At 36.5% G+C, this 12,620-nt stretch overlaps 1 protein-coding gene across 1 annotated transcript; it reads right to left on the reverse strand.

Moving 5' to 3' along the window:
- Positions 1–2,406: 2,406 nt before the first annotated feature.
- LOC123318572 (phenoloxidase-activating factor 2-like) lies at positions 2,407–12,401 on the reverse strand. The gene is made up of 4 exons (XM_044905243.1): positions 12,175–12,401; positions 7,092–7,490; positions 5,952–6,238; positions 2,407–2,742 (listed from the first exon to the last, which is right to left on the reverse strand). Exons 1-4 carry the CDS (start codon positions 12,351–12,353, stop codon positions 2,426–2,428), a joined length of 1,182 nt encoding a protein of 393 aa, XP_044761178.1. The 5' UTR covers positions 12,354–12,401; the 3' UTR covers positions 2,407–2,425.
- Between the last annotated feature and the right edge of the window lie 219 nt (positions 12,402–12,620).

Below are 12,620 nucleotides of genomic sequence, written 5' to 3' on the forward strand. Positions count from 1 at the left end.
CTACTGAGCTAAAATATTTTTGGAGCTTTTGAGCACTTCGGGTAATAGAAGGAGTGAAAATAAATTTGTTCAAATATTTTGTAACTTTGTAAATATTCACTTAATAAGAACACAAACTGCAGGTTCACACAAATTTGAATCCATGCATACATTTGTGCTACAAAACTACCCACTTTCCTTATTCAAATTCCTGTTGGAGTTGCAACCCTCTTGCTAGTAGAAACAAGTTTTGTATCCCAGATCATATCCCCCTGTCATCAACAATCGACCTGTCTCAGTGTTTGCACAAATTCTGATTCGTTGTTGAGGTATTGAGAGTGGACACTTTCAAATGAGGCATCGTGTATATGGTGGTTTAAATTTTACACCACCGTACTGTACCGAACACAAGGTGGGTCCACCTGAAGATGTTATAGTGATAGCGAAACACGTGTCGTGGTTTGAAAACTCATTTTGTGGAAACCGTGTGATCTTTTTCAAGTTTGTGATTCGTTGACTATCGCACCAGTTTTTGAAATCGTTTTATACTTTTTTCCAGAGGTTCTCAAGTACTAAACAGTAAAAACACTCAAATAGCATAATCTAATACAACTTTTAACTCCGGAGAAGTGCTTGATATGATTTATCTACCACTGTCAGACATCACGAATGGAGAAAATATTTCTAAGAAAACAAAACGAAAGTTTTAATTAATATTTCTTGCAATATGAGTCAAAATCTCAATTTAACAAAATTCCGAGTTCAAAGTCGGAACCTCATATTTATAGTCTGCTCTATGAAGAATTTACTCATTTCCAAATATACTGAGATATTCATGAGAGGATTCAGATTTCACAAAATAAGGACGTTGCTCTTTAATAAATTTGAAATAAATGTATTTTATTGGAAACGAATTGTCATAAGGTACATGTTTTTGAATAATTATTATATTATATTAAATTATATAATGGTCGTAGACAGGTAGGGGCCATTTCTTAATAAACTTTTTAGGGTTTTCACTCCCAATCTCTGAAACAAAATCAATTAAAAATCAAAAAAACGATTTGCTTCTGCGTAAATTCTTGCATTAATTTGTCAGGAGCAAATCAACTAGAAAAAATTGTTGCCTAACAATGAACTGAAAATAAAGAACGTTGAAATTATAATTTTATGTTGATTTGCTCCTGACAAATTGGTGCAATAATTTACGCAGGAGCAAATCGTTCATTTCATTTTTAATTGATTTTGTTTCAGAGAGTGAAAACCCTAAAAAGTTCATTAAGAAATGCAGAATCCTCCCAGAAAAAATTTCAATCGACATCAGGTAGGTGCCAGGTTGGGCACAACCTCCCCCCTCCCCAGTACTGAAATCGACCAAATTTTCCTGCAAATAACCAAAAAATATTATTGAGCTCCCAGGCCTAAAAAAAACGGCTACGTCAATATAAGGATTTTACGTATACAGAAGGTTCTTGAATATATTTTCTGCGTTTTTCTCATGAGGTAGTCAGAACTACAGTGTGAGGACCATATAAAGCTTTTTTGAAATAACCTCTTCATTGAAGAATACAGAAGATCATCCAAGAACCATGTTTACATCATATTCCTTATCGATTTTCATTTTATCCTGTACCTACATTACATATGGAAAACTAGTTTTTGTAGCAGTGTGACATCACTTCAGATCTCACACCTCTTCGTGTACCTCATGACAGACGTTTTGATTCGATTTTACAATGGTTCCAGATCGGCTCAAAACAGTCTCACACCGTTGCTCTTCAACTTCGTTGAACCGATTCTAAACAGTTCTTGATTGCCAATTAAAACAAAGCTAATGATGTTTTGATGAATTTAATACCGGGTGTTAAAAAACAATCTTTCAATTTTTTGGGAGCTGATTGTAGACCTCAAAATAAGTAAAAAGTGTAATATAAACATGGGTCCGAAAATGAGCCGTTTTGGAGATGTAGGCGATTTTCAGTTTTCAAAATATTAACTACTAGCGCAATCAAATACAATAAATTACAGAAGATAAACAATTTATGATGAAAGTCTATCACAGAATAAGGCAGTTCAAATTCAGGAACAATAATTTTTTTTAACCAAATGAAGGAAAGTAAACTGATGCGAAATACTCAATGAAAGTATTTTAATTGTAATTTCAATAAACAAGACATCTGAAAGAAGAAAATAAATCGAATATCGTTTTTGTGCGCTAGTGCTCCAAAACGGCTAATTTGCTGACCCATGTTTATATGAAATTTTTTCCTAATTTTGAGATCTATAATCAGCATCCAGAATATTGAAACTTTGTATTTCAACACCCTGTACACCTATCATCAAAAAATATCTGTGACTACTTGTTCTTCAGCTGGATTCCAAAGAAGATTCAACAAATTCTGGGCTCAAATAAGTTAAATGATTGTGTCCAATTAATAAGTATTCTTTATTTCTGCACAATAATACTATTCTGTATCCAATCGACGAATTTCTCCACATTCGTATATACCCCAGGCTGGTTCTCCTTAGAACAATCCACACCCCATGAGACTATCCCGAGTTGAAGGAAAAAGCCCTCTTCGTTCGGGCAAATGAGAGGTCCTCCACCATCTCCTTGACACGTATCCTTACCTTTTTCACCCCCAGCACAGATTGAAGATTCGTGAAGCACAAAATCTTCACCCAGTTTGGTTTTCCGAAGTTGGATTTGGCAACTTTCATGATCAATAATAGGCAGCTGAACTTTTGATAGAATGTTCTCTCCTGGAAGTTGATGTATTAATTTTAGTAGGGAAGCCTACGATGATAAATGAGGATTTACTTGAGGAGACAGTGAATTGCAGAGATGAGATGGTGGAAAGAGAAAGTAGACCCCTTTATTGATAGGGCGAGCGTCTACATGGAGTCAAACATATATCATTTCACTGATGTTCGCTGATGTTGGATTTAATTTTTTCCTGACAATCATATTTATGCTGACTTATTCTATTTTTCAAAAGTTGTTAAGTTTGGCCAATATAACACTTCGAACAATCACCGCAAGGAATCTTGTAGACTATTTCACTCTGATCCAACAAGGGGTCAACATCCTTCAATTTAGAAAATAATGCACTGCAAGTTGAAATCTTGTATGAAACCAATTTTACGTTATTAGAAAACGATCTTATGAGCATATTTATCTTATTATTGAGTCCAGGGATATATGGAAATTTTACATATATAGTATGTATTTCGAGTATCTACATTTACCGCACTTGGACATATCGCTCTATCTATAATGCTGTTCCCAATAATTTTATTACTGAACTATTTCAGATAATTATTCAGCTTTAGGATGTCCCTGATCATCTTCAAATTGTCTTCGTGAAAAGAGCGGTCATTCGAATTTATAGACCTGTATATTAGGTTTTTTATGGCGGTTACTTTATATGCAAAACTGCAACATGAATGATAATTCAAAATACGCCCAGAACTAGTCGGTTTCCTATACCAGTTTGTAATCAGTGAGCCATCATCTCTTCTGTGAACTGTTCGTCCAAAAATGGCAAAGAATTGTCCTTCTCCATCTCACAACAAGGAAATGATCGATCAGACCATTATTTTCTTAGGTTGCCAATGTTACATTTTCGAACTTTTTAAAAGTCTGTGAAGGATCCTTTATAAGATTCTGATCAACTCATAATTTTGAAAGACTTTTTTTTACTTTTCTGAAGAAAAAAGCAATTAATATTTTATCGGAAAATATTATAATTAAGTTCTAAAACAATTTGAATGTAAATTATTATCCGCTAAATGATTCTGTTGGTGAAGACCGTCAGTTCATTTACAGTATCAATTATAAGAGGCTCCGTTGCACTTGACGCGCGCATATTTAGGACGCTGACTGACGATCTTTCCATAGTTGAAGATGCAACTAACAATGGTTTTCATTCGTTTTGAGATATAAACAGTCAGTTCTGTGAAATTCAAACGGTATCAAATGACTTTTTTCTTCAATTTGAGTTCATACACGCGGCTGACGAATAATCCAACATTTTTTTTTCAGCAATTTTAACAATAGCTGACGATGTTAAATCGGGATTTACTCGAGCGTCATGGAGACCTAGTGGATTTTGAAGATTAGATGGTAGAAAGAAAAAAGATTCTATGATGTATGCACTTTCAGCGGTGCGGAAAGGGTCTGCAGGGTCTGAAAGATGTAAAAAGAACCGTCAGGTGTACATACTCGAGCGTGTCAGATTAAGATACTGTATACGCCCTATATGTCTCTGATGATGAATTCATGCTTATCTGACAGTTTGCGCGGTGGGACTGGCCGTACGGAAGAGATGAAAATGGTAAAACAAAATTCCAACGTGTCAGATTTTTGGAGGATATGTTAATTGGACCAAAAGGAAGCTACCTTTTCAAAGGACTGACAATTTGGACTTGACGGAAGGTCACAGCGGTCCTTTGAACATGTAAAAGAAAATCGTCACTTGTACATACTTGAGCGTGTCAGATTTTCATACAGATGGTTAATCTCGGTGTTGTAAACGTGTTGACCCATTAATTTGACACTAATTAGGGGGGGTTTTCTTAATCTGACACTTTGAAGATGATAAAAATTCTTTTTTTTCGAATATTTCCCTGCCTGTACCTCTAATCGTTTTTATATTCACTATGAAAGTTGTAGGTAATAAAATTCTACACAAGTTTTGTCTGAAGCAATTTTACATCCTCTTAACCGTTCTCGAGTTACAGGGCTCAAAGGGCGAGGAGCTTAGCCATACATGCGAAAGGGCAAGGTCAATGTAGAATCCCAGTTTCTACATTAATCATCAAAATGACAAGGTATTTCTATGATGACAATTTCGAAATTAGTCACGAAAATTTTAGTGTTGTCTGTGACCTTAGAATGTACTATTTTCTAACGAGTGAATTTTGGCTTCAGCATGTATCGCTAAACCACTCGCATTAATCGTCATATATCTCACAAACGTTTGAACGTAGAAAAAATTGCTTGAGACAAAATTTGTAGAAAATTTTATGCTCTACAAGTTTTATAATGAATGCGAAAAAGATTTGAAACCCAGGGAAGGGGATTATTCAAAAAAACTGATTTTTGTGACCTTTATGGCCAATATTTATTGTTTCGGCTTGCTAAAATTGTCAGATTATATTTTTTCCGTTATTCTTGAATCATTAGCTTCAAAATAAGAAAAAACGCCACCGCGCTCGAGAATGTACACGTGACGTTTTATTTTTGCAACTTTGGCGCCCTCTCGCACATTTTCGACACGCTTAAATTGTCAGATTAAGAGAATATATACTTTTCAACATGTAAATAACAACATATATCTTAATCTGACACGCTCGAGTACATACTCGAGCGATTGTACATACAATGATCGTTTTTTTTTACTATTCTGACAGGCTGTCCTAGACAATTCCCCCATATATACAGGTCGAATTTTTGGTAGAGGTACTCTACAGGGTCTAAGGTATGTCCCCTTATATTAATCTGACACGCTCGAGTAAATCCCGAATTTCCCTCTTCGGCTCCCCAACTTCAAGTAGCCACCATTAGCTCCACCATTGGCGCGGCGACTGACGTTCACTTTCATTATGTTTGAACATCAATCTACCCCCAAAATGAATTTCATGCGGTATCAAATCACTAAAAAAATTAGTAGGCTACCTCCCCTATTATTAGAGAGGTTCGACAGTTAGGCTCAAATGAAATGAAATGATGAATGGCAATGGAAATGAATTTTGAATATTCACTTCTTCTCCTTGCCAAATGACACAAATTGTAGGAATAATCATAAACCTTTCCCTATTACATCTTCTTCCCATGTTTGAGAATGAAGGCAGAATCAAACCAATATCATGACTTTCCCATTGTTGGTTTAATGTTATAAATAGTATGGATAATGATCAACTTCGCATCAACAACTTAAATATTGAATAATCAAGTTTTTTCATATTACCATTGCTTTCTCTTTTGTTTCCAACACCCCAACCTGCAGCAATACATCTCGTTTTGTCATATGTTGAATTTCTATTAGGGAGGCAAATACTGTTGAGGTCCTTGGAATCGTTGTAGCTCTTTTCCAAGAAAATGAGAGCTATATCATTGTGTGCTCCCCCTGAATAGTATTCAGGATGTACAAAAACTTTCTTCACGTCTCTTTCCTCAGATATGTCGACGCCAACTTTTCCTATTTGTTTCTTGGCATTTGCGATGATTCTCAATTCCGATGGTGTCTTTCTGGAACTAGAATTCGACCAAAATGAAGGAAGTGATTTTGAAATATTATATAACTGCATGGAAAATAAAAGCTGAGCTTTTCATTAGTTTGGTCTTTATTATACAGGGTGAGTCTTTGACTCGTACAAATATTTCAACATTAGATTCTTGAGGTCAAAAGAAACGCTTTTTTTTTCAGCATTTTTTTCGAATCGGCTCGGTTCGGAAGATACAGGCTGTTGAAAAACCCTAAAAAAAAATATTTTCATCGAAGGAAATGAATTTCGGAATATTTTTTTCGTTTATTTGATTATCCTTTTTCGAACACACCACATCTTCCAGTTGTCTCATAATGACTATTACGTACCATAAAATTCCCAAAAATTCAAAGAATCCTACTCATGAAACTAAGTTGGACGCTATCTAATAAATACTATTTTGTTTTTCCAGGGGTGGCATAGCCCATTATGAAAACTTGAAATGGCTATATCTCATTTTCAGGGCCGAATCGGAAAAATCGGTATAAAAGAAAAGTGTCTTTTGACCTCAAGAATCTACTGTTAAAATATTTGAACGAGTCAAAGACTCTCCCTGTATTTGTTATCTGAATCTTACTATTCATACAGTGGAATATCGAATTCAAGTTGGTATAAATTCATACTCTCAAAAGAAATCACACGCCAAACCAAATGTTACAACAAATGAATCGAAACAATCTGAAGACTATTTGTTAAAATTGAAAACAATCCCAAATGAAGTGCAGTTCACCCTAGGAGAGAGAAGGATGGTATTTTATGACCGTACGAGCTTTGGTATGGGCAAAGTTCAGGCACTTAAGAAAAGAGCAAACTTTCTATTCACTGATTTTACATGCACTCACCTATATACACAATGGGCTGCAGTTAAGACGACACTGTCACTTATCAGAGAACCGCCGCATCTGAATTGAAAAACACCATCTAATTGGTTTTTCCTATGGATGGATGCCATCCACGGAAATTCACCGTCCATTGCTGAACTAATCTCATCTTGTGAACCATATATCCTCATGTTTATGATAGGTTTTGGTCTTCCACATTTTTGTTTAGTTTTCTCCACCTTGAAAGTTTCTTTATCGCTTGTGAGGTGACCTGTTTTTCCTTCCTTTTGGTACGAGGAATGTGTGCTGACAGCTCTATTTCCAAATTCATCAATCCATTCTTTACAGCAAATGAAGGTAGGATTGGAACATTGGATTTTTTCACTCTCTTCAGTCGCAGACTGATTAGTTAATTCATTTCTGAAAGATGAAAATTTATTAAATGGATGAGGATCTGTTTGAAATTTGAATGATATTCAATAAACTATTTGTGCTTTTTGTGTCCATTTTTTTCTCAATACATTCGTTACCAACGAAATGATTTTATGTTTATATCTCCCTTTGATACATGAAAATCCAAGTAATCCAGTGGCGAAGATGTGATTGTGCGGCCCAAGAAGATATGGGAAGGAGGTGCAATTCAGCAATTTGTCGGATAGAGTGGGCGAAGGTATGCAACGATAAGCGGTTTTTCTTACTTAACATAGCTTCCGAAATAAAAGATTTCAATATTGGGTATTATTTGAAGATAGAAGAGGATCTCATAAAGGATTATTATTTCTCCAGTCCTCTTAACCACTACCTATACTGAGTACATACAAAGAAGAGGATCTTATTTGATTATGAATCTTTTTTCGGTATCACCAAGGTTGCGTTCACAAACTTACTCTGAGCAAGCTCTTAGTAAGCTCTGATTACTCGAAGCGTTCACAAACGTACTTTTAGTTCTTCAGAGTATGCTCTCTGAGCATGGCCATACTCATACTCTACTCTCGGAGTAAGTTTGTGAACTCAACCCAAGGGTAGTTCTCCATAAAGTAACTCTTTTCTGTTTTGTTGTCAGTTCTTTTTTAGATAATCTAAAAAAATAATATTTTACTGTTGATATATCAACTAAATCTTTTACAAGAAATTCAACTATAAAGGTAGATCTGTACGTTTTTACGGGTATAACATCAGTAAGGTCAATCAAACTTTTGACCGTAGGTACCTACTGTTCAAGATTTTCCGCCGTTCGGTCCCAGGGGGGCTTGGGGTTCCTACCGTATTTTTGTGCTTATTCTGTTAATAGATTGCCGACTTTCGACCGATCAAGTTACAGGTTGATAGCTTCTTCCGACCTGCTGTCTGACTGGCAGCCATTTTGAGGGGCACAGAGGGAGACAGGATGCACTGCAGTTGGACCGGTACCAGCCCAGCCACCGTACCGTCTATTTTATTCGTAATTATTAAGGCTCACAGAATACATTACAGAGGGATTCCAAAATGAACAAGCTACAGAGGTCTTGTTTTACTAGACGTCGCCAGAGCATTCGACAGAGTATGGCATGAAGGATTAATATATAAGATGAGATGTGCTGGATATTCGATCAAAATATGCAAGTTGATCAGGAATTATCTCAAAAATAGAAGATTTTACGTGAAAGTGGATGGAGAATGCTCCCCAACAAGAGATATAGAGGCTGGAGTACCCCAAGGGTACTTCTGTACAACATATACATTCACTATATTCCGAAGAATCCAAGAACCATGCTAACGTTATATGCTGACGACACAGGCATAGCAACTCAACACCGCAACCCAGAAGTAATAGAACGAGTTCTACAAGAAACGATTGACGAAACGAATGACTGGTGCATAAAGTGGAAAATCAAGCTCAATGGACAAAAGAGCCAAGCGATATTACTGCAGAAGAGAAGACTGCGACCCACGACGAATCTAGAAGTTGACGGCAAAGAAATCGACTGGAAAAATGAAGCCAAATATTTAGGAATAACGCTTGACAAAGGACTTACTTGGAAAAGTCATATAAAACAAGCAATCGACAGAACGAAAGCAGCGATGAATAGACTCTACCCTCTCATAGGAAGAAGAAGCCACATGTCGAAAGAGAAAAAATTGAAGATAATTAAACCCGTGGCTAGGCCACAACTGACTTATAGATCAGTTGCCTAGGGTTTCGCGGCAAAGAGCCACATCAAAAAAAATTCAGGCAACTGAAAACAAGCTGCTACGATGTGCAATAGATGCACCGTGGTTTGTCAGGAATAGACAGATTTATAGGGACCTAACATGGGAAACCATAACGAAATTCATGAACAGAAAAGCACAGAAATTATTCGAGACAGCGAAAAACCATCCGAATCGAGAACTAAGGAGACTAGAGGACTACGACCCAGAGGAAGACAAAAGGAGAATGCGAATTTACCGAAGGAGACCAAGAGATCAATTAAGCAGAGATTAAAATAAGAACATAAACTTATTGAAAAATCCAATAAAGTGTTATACAATAGAGGATAAACATATAAATACCAGCACGATAGTGTGCGAGTAGAAAACCGACTAAGAGATGAACGTTTTATAGGCAAATGCCCGGAGCAATGTTCAAGAAGCAGTTAAGTGTTTTTAGTGGGTCTCGAGCTCAGGAAAGTCAGAATACCCACACTTGTTCCCCCTCAGGAGAGGGCGGTTCGTCTGACTTGCAGATTTTCCCCCTGCTACACCAAAAAATATATATATTCGTATTTCCCTGGAGTGACCGTACAAAATTTAAACATATTTACCGTCTATTTCAACCTTATTTTCCTGGAGTGAGCGTAAAAAATTTAACCGTATTTACCGTCTATTTCAACCGTATTTTTCTGAAGTGGCCGTACAAAATTTAACCGTATTTACCGTCTATTTTAACCGTATTTTCCTGGAGAGACCACTTTTCATCAGCCGCCCCACATCGACGAGTCCGCCGTTTGACATAAACATTTGTTATTACTTGTACATTTCTGTATAGATTTTAATCCAGTAGGAATAAAGAACTGAACGTTTATTTTGTTGCCAGTGAGAGTCTGTCCTTAATCAGTTACAGCTAGATTTTCGTCAGAAAGATGTAGGTACTCTTTTTGAACCATTAAAAACCGCCAGAAGGCCAAGAAGACGCTACCACCCTATTTTTCACTGCTACCCTTCTCCACTGATCATTTAAGTCTACCCGGGCTCTCTAATTCTTTGGAGATTCTGTGGAAGATGTGGGGTTCCACTGATTGCCCCACTGGCGCCCGAACAACGGTAAGGAGCGGCCAGGGTGAGAAAAAAGTCTATCACAATAGTTCCGAAAATATTGCTAGTTGAATGATTGCAAATTAGAAAATATGGTCGACGGATAGAGTAGCAGTGAAATTCGTCCAGGCATTTTTTAACGTACGCATTATTTGAGTCATATCAAGTTATATATATTCTCTTCGTGTTGAAGGATGAAGGAAGAATTTGACGAATTAGTCCTTTCGAAGCATGCGGGTACAGCTTGTGAAGATATATTTAAAATAATTCGGGAAAAATAAGGAGCAAAGGAAAAATGAACAAACCTAACCTATCTCACAAGCAGCTTGTAAAGTAAACTAGTCCACGCACAGTACTCGACACACTCGCTAGTCGCTCCGTTAGCTGCTCGTAAAAATGATCTAGGAAAAGTCGAACTGCCGGCGACTTCAAGGCGTGTACCGCGTACTCACCACAGATTACTGTAATCTGTGGTACTACTGGCAAGCAGCAACAGCAACTGGCCATGAAAATCCCATAAAATTTTATTACCTTCCTCTTTCGTGGCAGACTTCGAAGCGATCCGAGACTTCGTCGTCCTCACTGTTACAACATGGCAGTCATGGCACGTCGTTAAATTTTATGGGATTTTTAAGGCCGTTGCTGCTCGGCAGTGAGTACGGGCCTTTACATGCCACTCGCCGGCTCTTGAGTGAGTAGCTTGTATACTAGCCACGTGTACTCACAGTAGCTTGCATCTTTGCGTATTATCGAGTCTAATACTCAATGCTTGCACACAAGTGGTTGATAGCATTAGCAGCACGAGGTTTCTACTCGCCAACTAGCTGGCTACCGAACAAGTGGGAAATTTTGTGTGTACTCGACTAGTAGCGCACTCGCTGACCCTCCGGCTTCTTATAAGCCTGCTTGTTAGCTCGTAAACTCTCCACTGATTCATCGAACTCAAACTGCATGTGGGGAGATACAGAAATGAAAGAATTAAATCGATCAGAAATGAAAGAAAAAGCTTTAGCACATTTGATTACAAGAGCTGGAACGTGTTCATAAGAAAGGGGGTATGTTCGAGAACAAATTTTGATTCTCGTTCTCATTTTTCGTCTAATATTTTTAGTTCATTAGATGTTTTTTGATAAATTCCTTACTTTATATTGGGTCTACTCCGATGTTCCAGTTTCTGTTTCCATTATAATTTCCATAAAATCCTTCATTATGCTACCACCTCTGTTTCGATTATGAAGGTATTCGAAAACAGAATTTTCAAAAGATAATTTAAAAATGAGAATTTCTGAAATTCAAGCTTGCTTCTGCGAACTTAAGAGAATATTTTTCTCAACAATTTTAGTTAATGTGAAAAGAAAGCCAGAAATTTGTGTTATGGAGTGAAATAAGATGCAGCATATGTTCCTTCTTGAAAATTTGTTCTACAAGATGTTTTACAAGATGTGGAATAAAAAATATGTTTTTCTCAGTTCAGACCTGCATAGTATTAAGGCATCATCATATGAATATCATGGTGCTATACTTATGTTCAAGAGTTGTCCATTGAAAGGTTTTGATAAAATACATAAATCATAATGTATTTCTTGAACGAATATACTTAGGACATATTTCGAACATTGATTCAGACTTAGACCCAAAATGTCCTGCATCTGAGAGTCTGTACAATCATTCACGAAACACCCTTTATATCGAAAGATGATCTGAACAAAGCCTGTCAAGCCGAATGTATAAACACTAAAGTTATGGAAAAAATGCCTTAATTGAAAAAAATATTCAGTCGTTTTCATAATTCAAAATTCAATAAGGATGAAGTAACACAATAAATGCTCACCTCAATGTTATAATGCCTACTCCTCTAATGTTGACATATCCTTCATAGCAATAATCCTTCAAGACACATTTACAATTGTTCAGTAACTCTAAGGCAGTATCATTCTTTTCAATAATACTAGTACATCTGACGGTAAAGATACAGCATAATATTATGAAAAGCGCATATAAGTATTGCATCTCTCACGGGTTCTGTTCGGAGATTCAACTGAATATCCCGACAGTTCACAATCATGCGGTTAAAAGGTTATCTATTTCATATTCATAACAGGATTGGTAATAAATATTCATAATAAAAGGGAAGTTTCAAATTAGATGCGTGTGTACACTGTTTATATCGAAATTTTGTTTTTTTCACTGATAAAGTTGATGCATCTAGCTTCGAAAAATGGAATCCAAATCAATTCAATATTATAAGTGGAAGGTAGTTATCCCCATAGACATAGA

The sequence above is a fragment of the Coccinella septempunctata genome, chromosome 8 (assembly GCF_907165205.1).
Source record: "Coccinella septempunctata chromosome 8, icCocSept1.1, whole genome shotgun sequence".
Taxonomy (NCBI): Eukaryota; Metazoa; Arthropoda; class Insecta; order Coleoptera; family Coccinellidae; genus Coccinella; species Coccinella septempunctata.

Bases quoted from the DNA above. Each gene is read 5' to 3' on its own strand.
- LOC123318572 (XM_044905243.1), bottom strand. From the start codon at position 12,353: ATGCAATACTTATATGCGCTTTTCATAATATTATGCTGTATCTTTACC. The intron at 7,491-12,174 runs GTGAGCATTTAT...TTCATCTTTCAG, and splicing joins GTAGGCATTATAACATTGAG to AAATGAATTAACTAATCAGT. The intron at 6,239-7,091 runs GTGAGTGCATGT...GTCGAATTCTAG, and splicing joins GCAGCCCATTGTGTATATAG to TTCCAGAAAGACACCATCGG.